Source organism: Nymphalis io, chromosome 6 (assembly GCF_905147045.1).
Source record: "Nymphalis io chromosome 6, ilAglIoxx1.1, whole genome shotgun sequence".
Lineage (NCBI taxonomy): Eukaryota > Metazoa > Arthropoda > Insecta > Lepidoptera > Nymphalidae > Nymphalis > Nymphalis io.
This window is the reverse complement of record NC_065893.1, coordinates 6552172-6575465: the sequence shown is the minus strand read 5'-3', so window position 1 is coordinate 6575465 and position 23294 is coordinate 6552172. Positions and strand designations below refer to the sequence as shown.

Genomic DNA, 23294 nt, shown 5'->3' with positions numbered 1-23294 from the left:
TATAAACAGATAAAATATTTAAAATAGTAACCACCTGTAATGGTCTAAATCCCTTTTTAGGAAAATCTTATTCCAACACGCTACTCCAATATGGGTTGGACTTTGTTTTCCTTGCTCGCTGAGCAAAAGATGAATTTTAATACAAATTAGGCACAAGACGGTTCAGTGGTGCTCATTTATTTAATAACTAGCTTTTGCCCGCTGAAGTATAAGGAAAGGATAAATGATTGTTTGGAAGTGTGTGATTTTAAAGCAAGAAGCATGAAATGTCATTCTGGTTAGAAAAAGTAAGTTTAGGGTTTTCTTTTTTTTTAGAATGATAATAATTCTTTTAATAATCACCAGTGAACTTACTGTGATTCCATGATAATAAATGAATGTGGAATTTTACTTAATATATTTACTTTACTTTATACTTTATTGCACAACACACCACAAAAAGAAAATACAAAACATGTATACTGTCTAAATAAATGTACAATTATGGCGACCTTATCGCTACATAGCGATCTCTTCCAGGCAACCAACGGTGTAAGTAATTACAGAAGCTTTAATATTAAAAGTCATTCTTTTTACATAAAAATTATGGAATCCCCATACAAACTTTCAACCCCTATTTTACCCTCTCAGGGGGTAAATTTTCAAAAACACATTTATTTATTAGTAACCAGAACCTCGTATTAGATCCTTACATATCAAATTAGCGTTTTGTCGTACTGACCACTTTCATCTGAAATATCTCCTTTTTGGTTAAGAATTCTAAATTCAAATTTATAAATTCATTTAGCTGGTACATTTGAGTTTTGAAAACAGTCATTAATTTTTTTAATATAAGCAGTTCAAATTTAAGTACCTAGATATACACACTCACGAAAAATATCACTGCAAAGACTACGATATATTAGGTCCTTACATATGAAATTAGCGTTTTGTCGTACTGACCACTTTGATCTGAAATATCTCCTCTTTGGTTAAGAATTCCAAATTCAAATTTAAAAATTAATTTAGCTGGTACATTTGAATTTTGAAAACAGTCATTCATTTGTTTTTTCCTTATTATTTTTTTCTTTGGCGTCGCTTATTACCGCACAATGGAAAACATGAAATATCGGTATATTTACGAGTACGAGTTCTACCGTGGCAACAGTGCAGAAACAGCTCGAAGGATTAATTATGTGTACGGCGCTGGTGTCGCAAAAGAAAACACGGTACGTTTTTGGTTTCAACGTTTTCGTTCTGGAAATTTCGACCTTCAGAACCAACCCTGTGGACGGCCGGAGACCAAAGTGGAAAATGAAGAATTATAGGCTATCGTGGAAGCGGATCCATCACAAAGCACTTCAGAGATAGCTGCAGGCTTCGGGGTAAGTGATAAAACTGCATTAATCCACTTGAAGCAAATCGGGAAAGTAAAAAAACTGGAACAATGGGTACCTCATGAATTGAGTGAATCGAACTTGCAAACACGCGTCGACTGCCGTGTTACTTTGCTCAACCGACACAATAATGAAGGGATTTTAAATCGAATCATTACTTGTGATGAAAAGTGGAATGTCTGCGACATCCACCGTACTCCCCGGACCTTACTTCAACAAATTACCATTTTTTCCGGAATTTGGACAACTTCTTAAAGGGAAAAGAATTCAACTCCGATGCGGCAGTCCAAACCGTCTTTAAAGAGTTTATTGGTTCTCGCCCCTATGGTTTTTTTTTTAGTAAAGGGATCAATGAACTACCTTTGAGATGGCAAACGTGCATAGACAACAACGGTGCATACTTTGATTAATTAAATATATTTTACAAAAAAAATGACTTTATTATTCCTTCCTTCCACTGTCTATGGGTGGTGGTGACCATTTACCAATATAAAAAGAAACAAATAAAGGGGCCACCTTTTTAAAAAGGTCAGTCTCGTGGTCATGTGGGACGAATATACGATGAGCCACCACTCATAGGAGCCGTAGACAAAACCTAAGAAAACATTAATAAAAAAACTCATGAAAAAAATACGGAGGCGGTGCTTTATGCATATATATTATTATATGCCGTTAGCACTTTACTGTATTGCGAATGGATCTATTGAAGAATTTTTATACCTTATTGATTAACTAATACACGGGATAAATTGCTTATTTTACCCGTACGGAGTCGGGGCAAGCTAGTATTAATATAAATTTATCACACGTCAGTCAATCCTACGTAATATAATTGTCAGTAACATGAAGTTTAAGCAATCTTGAACCACACATCTTTGTTTCATCTCAATTTATATAAATAAATAATTAGTCTTATTAATATTTATTACGAATTTACTTTAGTTATTCAATTATAACGGATTGTAATTTTTTTTGAGGTGTCCAATTTTTTTTATATTGCTATATATTATAATTACATATTGCTATCAAGTTATGCAACAAAATGAGATTAATTATCACAACTGTCACTTTGACAGGTTCCAACAACAAAAAATTTAAAAAGGGGATTCAAAATCACTGCAATCAAAGTCGCGTAATATCTCTACTGGTACAACAATTACTGCAGACGTATACTGTGAAGAACTACAAATGATTATGGACAAGCTCGCTGTCGAACAACCGAGTCTTGTCAATTGCTCTAAACCACTTAGTCAAGACAACATTCATCTATACAGCGCACAATGAAACTTCCCAAAACTCATCATCACCAACCAAATTTACTAAACCTTGCTCCACTTTCAACTTGAAGAAATTTATATTTTTAATGGAAATGGGATGACGCAAAAAAAAAACAAATTCGTTAATGCAATGAAAAGCGGCTTTAAATAGTTCATCGACTCTCTTACCCAAGAAATATATAGTAGTGGCATCAGTGATCTGTCATTATCGTGTGTATCGATAATAAACTTCAATCAATTACTTATTATATATATACTTTCCTTTAAAAAAAATCATATATAAAACAGCAACTTCTTAAGTACCGACTTAATATAAAGTTAAAGAAATATTAATGCGGTGAACTGTAAGAAACAAAAGCTTAAAACCTTTTTTTTTCACGCTGTGGAAACCTTCAGAAAGGTACTCAGCTCACATGGATGAAAACTGAGTTATGTGAGGCCCCCACCTCACGTATCCACGGCACCAGGGTACGCCCTATCTTTTAAGCCCTGGGCGTCGGGGCTGTGGGAGGGCCGAGACGACGTTTTTTTTTATTTATTTTATTTATTTTTATTCCCGGATATATGGGAATGGTCCGCGTCACCTGTCCTCTCACAGCGGCGAAGAAGATATCAGATGCCGGTCGCCTCCTCGTAGGATGGAGCGCGGCCAAGGTATGCGTATTGGAGCAGCGCCCTTTGCGCTGCTTCAAGTGTATGGGCCTTGGCCACACGAAGGTGCTTTGCCCATCCAAAGCGGAACGGGGGGGTCTATGCTTCCGGTGTGGCGTAGATGGCCACAAGTCGGCGGGCTGTACCGAGAAACTGCGCTGTGCTGTGTGCGCAGACGCTGGCAAGCCCTCTGGGCACGTGATGGGATCAGGGGAGTGCAACCCCCCCATCACAAAGGGTACGGTGGTCTTAGGCACCCAGACTACCACCAATGTCGGACGGCGCCAGGCCGAGGAGGAAGCTTCAATGTCAACATGAGCACAAACATAAAGTTCCTCCAGACGAACGTCAACCACTGCGCCGCGGCGCAGGACCTGCTGCTGCAGTCCATGGCGGAGTGGCAGATCGACCTGGCTGTGGCCTGCGAGCCATATTATGTCCCTCCCCTACCTAACTGGTTAGGAGACTTGGACGGCACCGTGGTGGTTACTACCCGGAGTGAAACGAGTTCTCTCTCACTCATTGAGAGGGGCTCGGGTTACGTAGTGGCAGGGTGGAGAGAATTCGTTGTTGTGGGTACGTACTTCTCTCCCAACCGCGGCCTGGCGGAGTTCGAGATTTATCTCGGCTCGATCAGAGCTGCGGTGACCAGGCAGTCACCGAGGCCGATACTGGTCTTGGGCGACTTCAATGCTAAGTCACGTGCCTGGGGCAACCCTGCCACGAATCCGCGAGGAAGGGCTATTCAGGTGTGGGCACTTCTCTCCAGCCTGTCCCTACTCAACAGGGGGCAGGTTTACACGTGCGTGCGGCAACAGGGGGGGTCCGTGGTGGATCTCTCTTTCGCCACCCATGCTGTAGCACGCAGAGTGTTGAATTGGAGAGTAGAGGAGGAGGTGGAGACTCTGTCGGACCACAGGTACATCCGGTTTGAGATCTCTACCTCTCGCAGGTCGGTGGAACCCTCTAGGGTGCCAACCACGCTTCCAAGGTGGTCTCTTAGCCAGCTAGATCGTGAGCTGGCCAGGGAGGCTGCCATCGTACAGCGATGGGGTTCCACAGGAAGGTGGGAGGGCGCCAGTGCAGAAGAGCTAGCGGGCCACATGCGCAGTGCCCTCAAAGAGGTCTGCGATGCTGCCATGCCTAGGTTCCGGCAAAGAGTTCCGCGCCGGCAGGTGTATTGGTGGTCGCCCGAAATAGCAGAGCTTCGGGCGACGTGCAGCCGGGCGCGAAGGGCTTACGTCCGTTGTAGGAGGCGCAACGGTTTGGATGCGGACTTGGAGGGACAGCTATTGGCCGCTTATCGTCAGCTGAAAAAAGACCTACAGCTGGCGATAAGTCAGGCCAAGGAGAAAGCTAGGGAAGAACTACTGGCGGGCCTGAACCGGGACCCCTGGGGGCGTCCGTTCCGCGGTGTGCGTGGAAAATTCCGCACGCAGGGTGCCCCCGTGACAGAGACAATGTCATCGGATCTCCTCCTGCGCCTGGTCGGGGAACTTTTCCCCCATCCAGGTGAGCATGTCCCTCCACAGATGGTCCCTCGCTCTATGATTGACGACACAGTGGCTCCACCACTGATCACGGAGCGGGAGATGGAGGTGGCCTTCGACCGCTTGAGGGCCAAAAACACTGCGCCGGGCCCAGACGGGATTCCAGGGCGTGTTCTATGTGACGCTCTGGAATACCTAGGCGTAAGGCTTCGGGAGCTGTTCGACCAATGTCTGTGCAGCGGGCAGTTTCCGAAGCCTTGGAAAGAGGGAAAGTTGGTCTTGTTGCCAAAGCAAGGTCGACCGCCAGATTCTTCCTCGGCATACAGGCCGATTGTGCTGCTGAACGAGACGGGCAAATTCTTCGAAAAAATTCTCGCTGCCCGTCTTATTCAGCACCTCGACGAGGTGGGGCCGGGTCTGTCAGAGGCTCAGTACGGGTTCAGGGCGGGTCGATCAACTATCGACGCCCTGGACGCCCTGAAAACCCGGACCACGGATGCGGTGGCCCGAGGGGACGTAGTTCTGGCGGTATCGATAGATGTTGCGAACGCCTTCAATAGTCTTCCTTTCGAGACTATTGGGGAGGCACTCCGATACCACGGGGTGCCTTCCTATCTCAGGAGGCTGTTGGGGGCATACCTCCAGGACCGGGTAGTCCTCTGGGAGGGGGGCGATGGGCGTCTTGTCCGGCGTCGGGTAGGCTGTGGCGTTCCGCAGGGGTCAGTTCTCGGCCCAATTCTGTGGAACGTTGGCTTCGACTGGCTCCTGCGGACATCCGTCCTTCCCAGAATGGGGGTGTTGTGCTATGCGGACGACACTCTCATCACGGCGACAGGGCGGAATTATCAGGAGGCGGCTCGCCTGGCCGAAGTCGGTACGTCGCTCACAGTGGACCGCATAGGAATGTTGGGCTTGAGGGTCTCCATCTCAAAAACGGAGGCCCTCTTATTCCACGGTCCACGTCGAGGCCCCCCTCGAGGGGCGTTTATCACCGTCCAGGGGACGGTGATTAAGGTGCAGGCCCACATGAAGTATCTGGGCCTGACCCTGGACGGAAGATGGAGCTTCGGGCAGCATTTTGTTCAACTTGGCCCGAAGCTCATCAACGCTGCTGCTGCCTTAAGCCGGCTCCTACCAAATGTAGGAGGGCCGGAAACGCCATGCCGGCGATTATACGCCGGTGTTGTGCGGTCCATGGCTCTGTACGGTGCTCCCATCTGGGTGGACGCTCTCACCGCTCGGAACAAGGTTCTCTTGCGAAGGCCGCAAAGAATCATAGCGGTGAGGGTGATACGCGGATATCGTACGGTGTCGTGGACGGCGGCAACACTTCTCGCGGGCGATCCGCCTTGGGAGCTCCAGGCGGAGGTGCTCGCGGAAGTGTACCGGTTCCGGGCGGAAGTGAGGTCGCGTGGCGACCGTCCAGGGTTGGAGGAGGTGCTGCGAATCAGGACTCTCGCCCAGCAAGCCCTGATTCGCAGGTGGGAGGAGGATCTGAGGTCCCCATCAGCAGGCCTGGCGACAGTGGAGGCGATCCGTCCCCACTTGAGTCGCTGGGTAACGAGAAAAGGCGGCACACTGACCTTCAGACTGACTCAGGTGCTTACTGGACATGGGTGCTTCGGTAAGTACCTGCACGGAATAGTCAGGCGGGAGGTAACGCCCTCCTGCCACGAGTGTGGTGCGCCTACGGACACGGCATGCCACACTCTGATGGAGTGTGCCGCTTGGGGGCCTCAGCGCCTTTCCCTGGCGACTTTAATCGGCGGAGACCTTTCGCTGCCGAGCGTGATAAATGCCATGCTTGGTAGCGAAAGGTGCTGGATGGAGATGGTCTCCTTCTGCGAAAATGTCATGTCGCAGAAGGAGGCCGCGGAGCGGGAGCGCGAGGAGAGTGCCTCCGCTGACCCGCTTCGTCGAAGAAGACCGGGGAGAAGACGCCAGCGCTATGCGCATCTTCTCCTCCCGCCGTGAGTGTCGCCGGGGCCAGAGGGTCTCTGGACCCCGAGTACCCCCTAGGATTTGGAGGCCCGCAGAAGCGGGCCAACCGTCGGGACGGCACGGTAGTATGCGCAAGCGATCCCGTGACGTCCCCCGACAAGATGGAGTGGGTACCGCTGGTTTTTAGTGGGTATTCCGGCGCCTTCAGCGCCGGCGAGTCCCACATACCCCCCCACCTTATGTGGGGGAAACACATAAATGTGTTTTTCCAGCGAGAAAAAAAAAAAAAAAAAAAAGGGCCGAGACGACGTCGACGTTGTCTCCACCACCGCAGCACCGCAGGATCGGCTCTTTCCCGTTCCCGCTCCGCAGTCTCTTGAAAAAAATGAAAAAGCTTAAAGAGCTTAAAAAGCTAAAAAAACTTTAATTTTAGGAGTCTTAATTACAAAAAAATATTTATGTTAAGTTTATACTACTTTGCTTTCTTTCTAATTCTTATTTTAGTAATAGTGTCGAAATAAGAGGGAGGTCTAAGCCTCCCCCCCTTATTAATTGACATACATACCAACTCTGGCTTAGACTAGTGAACATGAGCCGGTTCGGTTCTGGGAGACGCCGGCCGCTGCCGTAGCAAGCTCGCTTCGCTCGCTCGGCTTGTGCATTGTAGTCAAAAGTTATTTTTGTTTTTTTAACGTTGGAAAAACGCGTTACGCGTTTCCCCCACGGGAACAGTGGGGGGTATGTAGGGCTCACCTTAACGTGGAGCGCCACGGGATCGCTTTCGTATGCTACCGTGACGAGGTCAAAAGTAACCTAACCTAACCTAATTTAACCTTTGCCCTAGTTTATGCTATTTACCTAATTTTCTGTATGATTGTAATTGTCTTTGTAGAAGAATTATTTTTATACTCTCCACTGGGACTCAATAGATTGTGTATGATTCCCATCTTCGGCCACAAATGCTTTGTTACTGTCTGGTCTCACTATAGTTCACCTTTTTATGGATATAACAATATTGATCCAGACATTTAAATCATAAGCCCTCCAATGATCCGTTTCATAATTATACAATTTTATTTCTAAAGTTTAATTAAATATTACACAATAACAAATTATAAAAAAAAACAACAATGAATATTTTAAAAACAAAATCATCATAAAACAGTATTTTAGAACTTTAAAAACGGCCAAGTGGTCGGTGAGTGACAGAACCGAAATTATGATAAGTTGTATAAGAACAACTCTATATAAATAATTGAATATATCAGTAACAGCCTGTAAATGTCCCACTGCTGGGCTAAGGCCTCCTCTCCCTTTTGAGGAGAAGGTTTGGAGCTTATTCCTATTATATAATATATATTAAATTGTATTTGGGCTCCAAAGTTATTTAAACGGCAATCAATACTCTTTTTATGACTTACATACCTACTCTAAATGTAACTTACAACTTTGATATTACAGTATTTTTGGTTTTAAATAAAACTTTTAACTTTGTAAATCTTAAATTTTATTTATAATAACATAATTATACACATTTAAAATATATTTTTTAAATTTAGTTAATAATTATTAAACTATATGTACAAACTTAACATATTCAATGTAATACTATGGAGATTTCTTTCAACCCTTTACACAGCTTTTACATATTGCTGAATATTGTTTTTTATTGGCATATCACTGCTTTCTACTCTAATGGGTGAGACCAGGACCTGAAAATATTAAAAGCTAATTAATTTAGCACAAACCAAAGAAATAGGATTATTTTTTACAATTTTAATTTAAAACTGAAGTTACATACTGAGCTTTTGTATAAAAAACTAATTTAATATTTTAAATATTAAATCAAATTACTTTAATATTTTAAAAATGTGAAGAGATAAATATAAGCTTAACAGTACACTATCCTGCCTAGCAACTTGTTATATTCTTATTGCTTACCATGAAACAAATTGACAATGTGTAACTCAAATATTTTTATATAGATTAGATAAAATACCTCTAATTTGACTTGAACTTGTTTTGTGTTTTCATCTAATTCAGAAAGTACTCTGTCTAATATGTCAACAAGTCTGTCTGCATCTTGCGTTGTAAACACCATAGGTGGTTTAAACTTCAAAACATTACAGTCTGGTCCATCTCTGCTGATTAATATTCTCTCCTCCCTCATCCTAAAAACAAAGATTTATATATCATATGTATATGTAACTGCAATTGCATCATATATTTACGATACAAACATAAAAGAAGAGGTCGAACTCAATTTTTTGTTAAAGAGAAGAAATGTTATGTGACATGTATGATTATAACACTTCGGTCTATTGAAGTATTTGGTGTTTGCTCGGAGTTGAAGCTTAGACCTCCGGTTAACATTTAATTCCATTCACTAGAATCTAGATCATTTACTTTTTTATTTAGGATTTCCAACAAAGGATACATTACATCGTGAATAATGTTTTCAAATATATATGCTACTTCAATTATAAGAGACGACATCAAGCATATTAAATAATGACTAAACATAATTAAATCACCGCGGTTTTGCGAATTTATTTAAGATTCGGATCTAGATATGTGATGAACAGCTCGTACCTGTCGACAACGTGTTTCGCTTCCACCGTCGCCGGGGTCCTTTTGTCTCTATCGGTAACAAGTTCGACACCAACAAAGAGTCCTCTACCCCGAACATCACCAATAAGCCGATGCTTGTGCTTAAGACCTTCGCAACGCGTTAAGAGGTGATTCCCCACACGAGCCGCGCGCTCCATAAGTCGCTCCTCCTCGATAACATCTAAAACGGCATTAGCGATAGCACAGGATACTGGATTACCACCGTACTAAAAGGAAATAATTCGTTAAAAAGATTAAATATAATGTTAAAAAGACATAAGATTAAAGTATACATGAAATATTAATAATACACAAAGTCTACGTTTCTCTCTAAAGAGAAAACCTTAGTCGTAGTTTGTTAGTGTGTAACAAAAATTAATTAAATTAAAAAGTTACGTTTCCATTAGCATTTCTAATTAAAGTGAATACCTACTAAACCTTCTGCATAACTTGTGCAATATAGTTAAAAAAAGCTCAGTCAAGCTACTTGAATGTAGACAGAATACTAGAATTTAATATTTAAACTAGGTTTCAATATATCCATTATTATGCTTCAACGGAATATCTTAATATTACAAGACATAATTTCAGTACTAAATTAAAAAAGCGTGGCATGTATAATAACTTTTCATCCGGGAGGATTCTATTATATATAGTACGTATGTAATAATGTACACTATATTTTTTGTAGAAATATTTTTCAAAAATCTTTGCATTTTACTGGGTAGGTACCACCCACTCATCAGATATTCTATCGCAAAACAGCAGTACTTGATATTGTGTTGTTGTGGTTGTGTTCCGGTTTGAAGGGTGAGTGAGCCAGTGTAATTACAGGCACAAGGGACATAAAATCTTAGTTCCCAAGGTTGGTGGCGCATTGGCTATGTAAGCGATGGTTGACATTTCTTGCAATGCCAATGTCTAAGGGCGTTTGGTGACCACTTACCATCAGGTGGCCCATTTGCTCGTCCGCGTTCCTATTCTATAAAAAAAATGCATTATGTTACACGTTATAACATTATTTAAATAAAATCTCATAAAGATGAACCTGAATGTTAAATATAAAACAATTTGATCATGTAGTATTCAAAAGAAAAACGAAGACAATTTAAATTACCGTATTGAAGTATTCTACGCCGGTATCTGCAAAACTTTTTGCAATTTCTGGTGTGGTGATTACCGCGGCAACCGGGTGACCATTGCCCATCGGTTTTCCCATCGTTACGATATCGGGAATTACGTCTTGTGTCTCAAATGCCCACATGTGGGTGCCCACGCGACCGAAGCCAACCTGTACTTCATCAGCGATGCAGACTCCGTTTGCTTCTCGGACGTATCTGGAATGGGTAATATATTATGTAACGTTATAGTTATTCATAAAAACTAAATCACAAATTAAAAGATGTATATAATGTATTTAACGGCTCAATAATTACTTACTCATAGACTCTCTTCATGTAATTCTCGGGAGGAATTATTTGTCCACCGCAACTTTGGAGACTCTCTGCTATGAAAGCGCAAACACCACCCTTTCTTCTTTTAATCTCTCTACAAATATCTCCGATTTCATTCGCATATAAGCGTCCTAATTCATCCTCAGACTGTGAATCCCTCGGGTACGTGTATTTTCCTCTATATGTATCGGGAACTGGGGCCTTAATATAAAAATCAAGGATTATAAATTTGTTACTGACGCTAAAAATATTTTATACGAAAAAATACTAATAATATTAAAGAAAAGCCCTATTTCCTCAAAATCAATTAGTCGTTGAACAAGAAGCAAGACATCTTTAGAATATAATATATTAGAAGTTGGATATAACGCGTGCGTAGCGAATAAATTCCTATCAAATATATTTTTCTTATGTATGAGAATATGAAATTTCATTTGTAATAAACCCAGCCACAAATTCGCATTTCGCTTTTATTTCGTAACATCAACCGAAACTAATATCATAAATAACAAAACAATTGTCATCTATTAGGATTTCGTTAACTCTTACGAATATTTATATTTATAAAAGTTATCCAACTGACTGACTACATTATAGTAAGTTTTTTTTCCTATAACAACAGAGTTAATAATAACAGACAAAAAAAATTGCATCTGGGTAAAAGCTCTTGACTATCCCAGACTAGGTACATGGCCAACTCACCACGTGAACCCACTCTGGCTTCTCTGGCCCTCCTGGTAAGTTCAGTTTGTAGGGAGACACATCAATCATAGACGTTAGGTGTCCATGATATGCGCTGCAACAAACAGGCGCTAGTAGCACCCTAAAATACTCCTACTACCTCGAAAACATTCATTTGTTGGTATAACGATATTTTTTCTTTCGTATATTAAACATCTTATAATCGTATCATTATATGTATCGAAAATATTTTAGATATACATTTTAATTTTATAGTATATACATATTTAAATTTTACGAAGAGTAATTTTTAAACATTAAATTATATAAATGGTAGCTCATTGTACTTGTATACACTTATCCGACTTACGTACTTATACAAAATTTCACTCATCATTTCATACCAAAAACACATAAATACTTACTGATCAAGCGTAATCACGTCCTTCTTTTTAGTGTGAATTTGAGCCAATCTTAATGCAAGGTCATTGGCTTCAGAGCCCGAGTTGACAAAGAAGCAGACAGAAAGTGACTCGGGCATCGTCTTCACAAGCCTTTCCGCAAGAATTACTAACTCATCGTGGAGATAACGGTTATTGGTCGATATCAATGACATTTGATTACGACCAGCTTCCACTACATGTGGGTGACAATGTCCCACTAGAAAACAATAATAATTTTTAAGCGAATATGCATCGTATTGTTAAAATATGAAATATTATTAAATCAATAAAAAATCTTAATGAAATATCGCATGAACCCAAAGTTATATAAAGAATAGAAAGCATTTATAATATAGTTACTAACGTTACCGCTAAATTCGGCACAAATAGATCTTATATTGTTAAAAAAATACATAAATGAGTACATAAATAAATTTTAGTAAAAAAAAAAATAGTTTGTATAAATTGAGTGACCATTTAGAACCAACGGATAATTTTTTTTTCTTTTCATTTTTATGTCAATTTAATATGCATAAATAATGAAGACATCATTAGAAGTTTTTATTATAAAACATGACATACCATGAGCGACATTGTTGATGCAGTCTAGAAATCTTTCGCCTGTCTCGTCATACATAAATTGGGCGATACCTCGCACTATTTTTAATGGAGATGAACGGAAAAACAACTGGCAGGCGGCTCTGTGGAACAAATTTACTGTTTTATATCTTCGCCCCGTTTTTGTACTCTACCTCTACTTGTATGTCGCTAGCAATTAATACTGATAGAACGGCGTAGATAAAATATGTTAGGCTCAGAAGTACTTTATTTATTAAAAAGTTATTTTAAGTTATTTCTGTAAACAGTTATCAAATAATGATACAAATATATAATATATGTCAGTTTTAACTATTTACTTACCCAATGTGTTTTTCTCGTAGCTTGATAGTCTCTGATTTAGGCATTGATTGCAGAAAAGCCATCTTTCAAAAATATATCTAAAAAGATAATATGCAGTTGTTTACAGTCTTATACCTAAATATTTAGACATAAAAAAATTAAAAAATATCGAGCTTAAAAGATATCAGCATATGCCCGACTATAGGCTAAAAGCAAAATGTATACAAAAGGTGACAAAGGATTACGACCTTGAACTTATTATAAAAAAAATGAAAAGTTTACCTTTCACTGTTATTTATAATAAAATATATAATAACTCAAAGAACTCGGGACCTTACCTTTAAAAACTATTATTAGAAATCTGAATGAAAATAACAAAGGTCGTGAACTAAATGATATCTTAAAATGAATAGGTAATAAAGCGTCACGTGCGGCGCCTGAGCAAGTAATGCTAAAATATATATCAAGACAACTTATTTTATAGACGCAGGCGGAGGCGCGCACGCCTTCCTTGTGGCCAATGAAAACAAAAGAATTCATACACTATCAGTGCAATAAGGTACTTGATAAGCGCACATGCTGTAAGAAGTCACCAGCCACGCGAGTGATGCCGCACCGCCATGACTGAGACGCATGCTAGTTAAGGAGAAGCTTACGCTCATTGACGTCATTATTATCAATAAACAATATGTTAACCAGTAGATATTTATTTTGTCATATGAACTTTACAGGTCATGAGTTATTTTCATACTAGATTGAAAAATGAGCAGTGAAAGCAACATCTCTATCAGTTTTTATAGATCGCTTTTCCGATAAAATGTTTAATTATTAAATAAATTTTACGCAAATAATAAAGTATACAAATTAAAAAAAAAATCACTGCTTAGATATTGTTTCTGTAAGTGTGATTATATTTATTTCTATCAAACCAAATAATAATAATAGCCTTGAGAATAGAGTAGAAAATACTACTTAATGAGTCTTATTTATGAACTGTGACCAGCGATTTCGAATGTGTGTTAAATAATTTCTTATCATATATATATATCTATAGCGTACATCCTAGTCGTTCTATTTTTATAAATGGCTTAGAAAACAATAAAATAATGTATATAAATTAAAAACAATGAATAAATCAGCTTAAAATGCACAGATAAAATGATGCAACATAATAATAATAAACTTGTCATAATGTGTTTGTCTTCGCCTTTATTTATTTAATTCTGTATGCAATGAATATAGTTAGAAATAAATATTTATTATAATAATGATATAGAATTTCATATTTTATTGCGATGTGATGTTTTGATTGATGATTGGGATTATTTTATTTTATAATCATTCGAACTATTTTAATCACAGTACGTATACTTCTAATGGTAGGTATTTAATTTAGATTAATAATTAAGCCATAAGGACCAAGAATAAAAAAAAACGTTAATTTTTTTATTTAACATATTATGAACCTTTGTCCCTTTAAAAGTTGATATGACAAATATTTAAACAAACGACAACGACGACGATATGACAAATATTTACCCAGCCCCGGGTTTATGCCTAGACCTACAAGGCACCGACCTAGAAGCCCCGCCATCTGAGGAGCTCCACAGCCAAAACTAATATAATCTTACTCTAACCACTTCGGTAAGGGGGGACCTCAAATATCAGTGTGCTTGAGGGCCTTGAATCATGAAGTAGAAACCTGACTTATCTTGAAAAGACAGCCCACGACCTACCTTTCATACGTAACTATGTATCTTCGTTTGCTTCAGTGTTTGTCTTCTGGATCTATTTTATATGCTTCCACAGCACATCCTTTTATTAGCTGAGAAGATATTAACTGCTTATAGGGTCTTAATATCTACTATCTAGGATAATAAAATTGTACCTAACGATTTACAAAATATAGAGAGCATGCCTCGAGCATCGACTTTAAAACCCCGGGCCACGAGACTTATAAATCTGGTAAAAGTCCCGGAACTTCGAGACACAATACGTCCCGGGATCTAAACCCTGCACACAACACAACGTACAGGTACCTATCTCATAAATTTTTACTTAAAATAGCCTACTATCTCCTTTTCTTTTATTTTATTTATAATAATTCTATTTTATAATACCATAATACTACATGTAGTTAAGGAGAAGGTTTGGAGCTTATTCTCCAAACCTTCTCCTCAAAAAGAGGAGAGGAGGCCTTTAGCTCAGCAGTGGGACATTCACAGGCTGTTACGGTTACGGTACATGTAGTACATCATATTTATCATTATTTGTAGATATTATATTATCTTACACATCTATAATCTATATAAAATAATCTATATAAATGAGACAGTTAAGTATTGGAGCTGAAATAATGTTATTATTATACACATTATAATAAATTCTATTGATAACTAGTTAATTAAAGGATATAAGGACAAAAACTGAACCACACTACTGATGCGATGACGCGGCGGCGTGTTCTGCAAATGTCTTTATGCGAATCGCGTCAGCGATTATATACGTTTAGTTGTATTCACCGCGAAATAATGGGCGTAAAATATTTCATATATGCATTTAAGTATAAAAAATATAATTTTCTACATACATTTTCTACTACGAATTTTTAGTGGTAACTTAAGTTATTTATTACATAATATGTATTTAATGAAATATTATTTAAATTGTTTTATATTATACAGTAGCTATTCTTAATTTTGATTGGTAAATTTTTTAAGTCGTCAATGTTATTATTTCTTATTAAATAAATAGTACGTGTTTCATCGTAGATCAATTCGAGGTTTTTATTTTATTAATATAGTATAAAACAACAATATACCTAATTGGTTTATTTTCGCGACCGTAGATCATGATATAGAAGTATCTACATGTAGGTATATTGGTATGGCTTTCCATGATATTGCTGGCAACACGTGTTAAAAAAATTTCATTGCGTGTAGTGTTCCAGAACTGTGGTCATTCCACATGATTCACGCTTTGTACCACCAAGGTATGTTGTTCAAAGCGTATTTGGCTAGTACCCAAAGCTATAACGACGATTACATTTTTGATTTTTAAACAGATCTAATCTCAAGTCTTTTACTTTTTTATATCTTGCTGGTCCTTCATACAAAAAAATATTTGTAGATACCTTAAACTTTAGATATTTACTAGCAAACCTAGCTTCTTCCGCTAAATTCCTAAGAAATATAGGGAACCACGTCGTGAAGCATGAAGTAGATTATTTATGCCAACATGAAGAGCAGAAGACTCGGATAATAATAGTAGCCAAATCATTTTTTACGTCCAAGACAACACAAAATAATAAATGATTACTGGCCGCATTTATATAGTTATAATATTATGTGTTCGGAGAATCTGGCTTATTTTAACCGAACAGTATGTACATATGTTTTATTAGTACTAAAAAACACTGGGTATTGAAATTACTTTCATTAAATTAATAGGATTCTCTTTAAACTATAAGGACCTACGTCAGATAGTTGTATCTTGAAAACAAGGATTAATTATATAAATATAATATTTATTATTAAAAAACCTTCTAGTCTTTCACACAATTACCAAACCAACAATATTGAGTTTTTTATTCGGTAATACAAATATTCTGTATGACTAAATATACACCATATATTTTATGTTGGCCTAGTGGCTTGATATAAGGCCGCAGACCCGGAGGTCCTAGGCTCAATTCCCAGTTTAGGCCAATTAAAAGTTATTGGGTTTTTCTCTCAGAAAATTCTTAGTAGCATCGGTAAGCACGAAAAGCCGTTGATTGGCCTGCGCCTGAACTCTTTCCGGTCGTGTCGGATTGCCGTCCCATCGGACTATGAGAATTAGGGAAGAGAGAGTGCACCTGTGTTAGCGCACACACTTGTGCACTATAATATCTCCTGCGCAGTTGGCTAATCTCTCTTGAGATTGGCCGCCGTGGCCGAAATCGGTCTGGAGGACATTATTTTATTCGAAAAAAGTTTTAATTTAAATACTTATTATGTTGTAATTAACATGTCTAAACTTGTATTTTTTTAGAGTATAGACACGCGTGTACTAAACGAAGTATCATTTAAATGTTAATAAACAAATTCTTCTAAGACAATTCGTAACTCTATCAATTTACAATTGAGATACGTATAAAAAGGGCTTGATCTCAACTCATCGCTAGAAATAAAACGATGAATTTCGGTAAAAGAATTTTTTATATTATTCACAATCATAAAATATCGTTATAATATATTTTACCACGCAATGCTCGTAAGAAAAAAATAAAAGGAGTATCTGTTCTTGTTGCTAAATTAAAAAAGTAGATTATTATTGTTTAATATAAAAAATTACACATACACTTCAGTAATTTTTAATAATAATAGTTCTAATATTATGAATGAAATGAAATGAAAGTACTTGTAATATTATGAATTACAATCTGATTGTTTCTTACACTATCAAGTACATAAATCATCACTTCATATCACATGTATACTCGTGTCCGTCGATAAGATATCAAACTAAAATAAAACTGTTATCAATATTATTATATTGACGCCCGTGGCTTTACTGGCTTTGACAGCATAAAATAAGTAACGTAAGCCATCCATTACTATACTCAATTGATTAACTCAGTTAGGGCTTACGTTTCACAAATTATCTAACGTGAATCTGACCCTTGCAGAAACAGTACCCAGCGCTGGCCCCGGGATGAAAAGCGATTGTTCTAGGTGCCAGGTACCAGGGGCCGCGAAAATGTCAAAAGCAATTTCCAGGAGTAGTACATAAGCGTTGTTTGTTTTTTATAAATGTGTTAGTTACAATTTATATAACAACTGAAATGCAATTTAGGTAAAGTAAAAGCGTCGACCAAAAAGCTCTGTAAGACAATCTCGCTCCACTCCATTCAAAAGCCAGGGCCGATGGTGGAGGTTCCATTATTTATACCTTCCGTTATCTGTAGCATACTCCAACCACAGGAGGAGTAAAGACAAATAAACACTTTTATATTTAGGTTTGGGATATCAAAATATATAAGCATTTTCAATTTACGTTTTGAGTCAAACATAACTTTCCTTTACATTAATGTATTTAAAGTAAGTAATGTTCTTATTTTCAATATATGTAAATATACCAGCCAGGTTACTTTTTTGGCCTTTTCTACTCTTAAAAAGGTTTTCACCATGCTGCTCGAATGCGAGATTTGCGGTTAAACAAGTGGTAAACGTACAGAAATTTACCAGAAATTTACCAACAATTTCGAAATAGATCATCGTAGTTTTTAAACAACGTCTAGCGATAACTAACTATAAACGATAGAACAAATATATTTGTTTGGCAAATATGTATTACGGAATTTTCCTTATCTTTACCCTCTGTCTACCTTTGTAATTGTATGTGTTTACCAAATATTTTCTTACTTCTGATTAATAAATGCGAAAACTTCTGTATTTGAATGTTTGGTACTTAGGTAAACACTATCAGACGTAAACACTAATTCAAAACAAACTCATAGAGATTTTGAACTATTTTTTTATTAGTTCAATATTTTTTTTATTAAAATTTAGGTGATGTTGATATAATTGATCGAGTGAAGTGTAAGAGCTAGTATAATACGTTTACGCTAACCACGATACCGTTGACTAAGAATATTGAAAAAAAATGAAGACCTTATTTTTTTTATACTTAATTATATAAAGATCACTTTATAATAAATAAATATTCTAATGTATCTTCCGAATAGAACTAAATGAGACGGATTTTATATTTATTACAGTCAAAGAAACGAAAATGTGGTGGCGGATGTGCGGCGGTTGTCGGTTAGTCCGCAACTCCGCATACCTAATGACATATCCGCGGCTGGCGACCCTCGCGTACGTGACTAGGAGTAGAACTGGGAATCTTCAGAAATATGAATGTTTCAGCGGGCTACAAGGCACTTCGTAATTCCGTACGGAAGCCTTTTAGAAACCAGTTGGTATGTCGTAATTTGACAGCTGAATTACAGTAACGTAAGGTATATAACTTAAGTTTATTATTTTCTTATACATATAGGTATATAAATAATTATTATTTTAATAAAGATCCATGATCAAAACCAAGATTAATTATAATAATGATTCAAAATATAACGTTCTATTTTATAGTCAATATCCGCCCTTTTTTCGTTTTTAATTGAATAAGATAATATAGCCAATACACATAACCTTTATTACGTATTATTTTATCAGTTACCTTCGACGTTTAATATAGCTAGCAACTTGTTTACAATTCTAATATAGAACTTTATCAATACTAATAACACGATAATTAAACAGTCACCTTAAGTATTTATTCCATAAGCAAAGACAAAAAGACAATTTTTAATACTTTTAAAAAAGCATACGACTAGCTTCGTTTGGTGCCGTTTTAGACAATAATAAATGATCTAAGTGACAATCGTCATTCAGTTATTATAATGATAACCCTAATTACTTTGTACCGACTAATGTTTGCGGGTTTGGTGGGCGTCACGCGTCCCAATAAAATATACAGAATCGAACTCTGTTAACCTCAAAAGGTAGAGATTTGACAAAATATTTATGAATTACAATCACTTCCAAGTGGAAAGTTTTTAATGAAATACCTACATTTGAATAACTGTAGATTGTTAAATATCTGTCGCATCGTCTTGGTGATTGACGGCGTTGACGACTTAAAAAAACGTTATGGTTAAATTATCTTTGTGAAAAAAGAGAAATATTTTTATGTAAAGCATCAATCGAAATATTGAAATCATGTTTAGAGGACTTTAACAAAAGAAATTGCAAATCGATCGGACTATTATAGACCGACTGTGCGTAATTCCCGCGATAATGACGCTCTTAGGCAGATTTTAAGGAGGCTTTATCTATTTTGGTTCATTTGATTTTACGATATTGTAAAATAAAATAATAGCTTTAGCGCTACATAAGCGACGAAGTGGCATGTATGTATAACATTCGCCATTGTTACGAAAACTTGCTCTTTCTGTCTGCTTATCAAAAGAAAAAGAGAGCTAAGATAAAAATAAAGTTATCGGTACATTTGCACTAAATTTGTAATAAAGCGTAACGTAAATATTGAACATTATCCATATTTGAGTGAATGTACGAACTCATAATCTGCTATAAATGTAAAGTAAGATAAGTATAAATGTAAAGTAAGATAACTATAAATGTAAGTAAGTCCCACTGCTGGGCTAAGGTCTCCTCTCCCTTTTTGAGGAGAAGGTTTTGGAGCTTATTCCACCACGCTGCTCCAATGCGGGTTGGGTTGGTGGAATACACGTGGCAGAATTTCGATGAAATTAGACACATGCAGGTTTCCTCACGATGTTTTCCTTCACCAAAAAGCACGAGATGAATTATAAACAGAAATTAAGCACATGAAAATTCAGAGGTGCTTGCCCGGGCTTGAACCCACGTTCATCGGTTAAGATTCACGCGATCTTACTACTGGGCCATCTCGACTTTTTTTATGTTTATGCTATAAATGTACTATTTCATAAATCTTAACGTTTAGACGTCAACGGGCCAAATATTATCCTCAGACTCTAATAATAACAAATTGTAAAATATTTATGTATGTCTAACTTGTCTCTTGTTATTAAAGTAAAGTATACACACTTGCACTTTTAATTAAGCTGCGATGGCTCAGTCGCTAGAACACGCGAATTGTAACTGATGATTGGGGATGAAGCTCAAGCAAGCATTATGGAGTTTTACCAGGCTTAATTTATATTGATTACTCTTCTCGTAACGGGTCTACGGTGAAAGTTTAACGTGAGGAAAGCTGCATCAAATGAAATTTTACGACATTTGTATCCACCAACTCAAGCTACCACCGGTTCGGAACGAACATTCTAACTGAAGCAGAACCGGCAGGAAACTTATTAGTTACCTACTCTTTTTCATACATTATTACAAATGAGATACAGAAAAAATTACAAATTTCTTACTATATTATTGTTAGTAGCACTTTATCCTTAAAACTATGTTAGATAAGAAGATGTACGGCACGACAGTACTTAATAATGGGGTTTTCAGGGCACTCAGAGCATATCCTTAAAATCTCATTCCCAGAATTCCTAACCTAACCTAACAATCGCAAAATAATCAGGGACTCTGGCGTCGGCAAACATGGCTGACGCACTTCAGTACCTAGGCAATGTCATCAGAATGCGATACGCGTTGGTATATTGCAATCTGATGCTACTAGAGTTGCTACTCAAACCAGCGGTAACCTCACTGAGCCCCTGCCCGAGCGGAACACCATCATTTGCATCTTTTTTACATTGTACCTGAGGCCATGCTCACTCGCGTACCGTTCGCAGACGCTCAATAATCTCATCAATCCTCTAATTGAGGGACTCAGAAGAACCATGTCGTCAGCATAACTGAGATTATTGAAGCACGTTGGGCCTATGTGGCATCCAAGCCTTGTACTTCTAAGTTCATCTCTTTAAGATCCACAGGGGTCTTCGGGGTCGAGGGGTCGAGGGGTCAGGAGTGGATATCTCGTTAGAGATCCGGAGGGGTCAGCCCACCTTGACGCATGCCGCACTCCTGTATATAATCATTAGAGACGGTATTACCCCATTTTACATAGTTAGTTTGGTTCTCGTATCAGTATCATAACAGATTCACAGTCTTAGGTGGTACATTAGAAAGTTTTAGTTTCTGCCATAGACGCTGATAGTTAACTAGTATAATCTTGTTGAGTTTAATGCCAAGAAAACACAGGTATGCGCTCTCACAGCGAAAAAGTCACCATTTTACCCTCATCCCTCCCTCTGTGGCACATCGCTGATGATACAAAGCAAAATCGCCATGCTGGGGATGGACGTTCGCTGCGACCTTAGTCCAAGGGATTACATCGAGGCTATTATAAAAAAAACTTCACGGAAACTCGGAGTTCTGAACAAGGTGCGGCGTTGTTTCACGCCACAACAACTGTGCCTGTTATACAAAACACAGGTACGGTCTTGCGTTGAATATTGCTCGCACCTTTGGGATGGCTTCGCTAAGTACCTACTGGAGGCCTTGGACCGGTTGCAGCGACGTGCAGTACGCATTATTGGCGATGTAAAGGTCACAAACACCCTTGAACCTTTACAATTGCGTCGCGAGATAGCAGCACTGAGCGCTTTCTATCGACTGTATCACGGCGAGTGCTCTGAGGAATTATTCTCTCTAATTCCTGCTTCCCCCTTCCTTCTTAAGTCCACGCGAGCTGGTTCTCGATGTCACCGCCTAACTGTGACATCAATTCCATCGCGAACAAAGAAATTTGGCAACTCCTTTCTTTGTCGCACTTCCAAAAAATGGAATTCCTTACCAGCTCACGTGTTCCCCTCCTCTTACAACCCGGGTCCCTTCAAACGAGGCGTGAAGAGGCATCTTGCAGGTCGGCAAGGCGAAGGCGGCTAGTGCAGAACGTTTTTCCCGTCTGTACTGGCCGTCGTCGCGTTTGGACTCTACTACCACTTACCATCAGGTGGAGTAGAGTCATTTGCCCTCCCGGCGAATATAAAAAAAAAACTAAGTCAAAGGCACGGCTTAGGTCTAAGAAGTAAGCATAGACCGAAGTTCCCCTGTTTGTGTAGTAGTTAACTGTCGATTTGAGGTTGAAGATGGCAGCATCCGTCGGCAGTCCTGACCGAAAACCAAACTGCGCATCCACTTTATGTTATGACGAATACTAGGATGTAATAACAGTTTTTATCTACGACATGTGAAGCCAGTATGTCCATTCTTATTTGATGTTCATTGTTCTGGCACCACCTCAACGAATTTCGAATCTCAATCATGTTCGTGTATATCTCACCAGTGTGAGGTTTACCATGCCACAACCAAGATCTAAAATGGTCTCTCGCGTTTAAATGACTTTCGACGAACTTGGTGATTCCAGCACTTTTTTATGTTTGCATTTTACATCGCGACAAAGTTGTCGCGATGTAACATGCATCCTGAAAGGTCTTAATAATGCTTTTGTAATAATCGTCTAATACTTTAAAACTACTATAATTGCAATATAAACAGTTCAAATTTAAGTATCTGGATATACACACTGACGAAAAATATCACTGCAAAGACTACGATATATTATATATTCCGTTTTTTTTTTCTAAATTTTATTTTTAGTAGTTTCCAAAAGAACTGAGAAGGGGACGGATGGCTAAATAAATAGTATAATACGTAAAATAATGGAAAAAATTGTAAGTCACACTAAAATATTTCCTTTTCATATTTCAAAATTACGCTATACAACAGTGATTGGGTCGACTCACTCTATATGAGTACGAAGCGACGAGCGAAATTCAAAATATTTTCGTTCATTATATTCTGAGAAAATAAGCTATGAGAGACACGAGCGTGTGATATTATGAGAGTTTAGTTTTTCATCGAATATATTGAACTCTATTAACCAATATTAAGTTTAAAGCAGATAACTTATTTGTAGCAGT

General features: G+C 38.3%; 1 protein-coding gene across 2 annotated transcripts; it reads right to left on the bottom strand.

Annotated features, from left to right (window-relative positions):
* Positions 1 to 8227: 8227 nt before the first annotated feature.
* Positions 8228 to 14578, bottom strand: LOC126768947 (alanine--glyoxylate aminotransferase 2-like). 2 transcript variants are annotated; one of them, XM_050487431.1, is made up of 10 exons: positions 14560 to 14578; positions 12845 to 12921; positions 12506 to 12624; positions 11906 to 12140; positions 11502 to 11595; positions 10786 to 11000; positions 10463 to 10682; positions 9328 to 9572; positions 8735 to 8906; positions 8228 to 8447 (listed from the first exon to the last, which is right to left on the bottom strand). In XM_050487431.1, exons 2-10 carry the CDS (start codon positions 12904 to 12906, stop codon positions 8367 to 8369), a joined length of 1443 nt encoding a protein of 480 aa, XP_050343388.1. In that variant the 5' UTR covers positions 12907 to 12921; positions 14560 to 14578; the 3' UTR covers positions 8228 to 8366. The 2 variants fall into 2 exon arrangements, with proteins under 2 accessions (XP_050343388.1, XP_050343387.1); XM_050487430.1 differs by lacking the exon at positions 14560 to 14578 and adding an exon at positions 13162 to 13299.
* Between the last annotated feature and the right edge of the window lie 8716 nt (positions 14579 to 23294).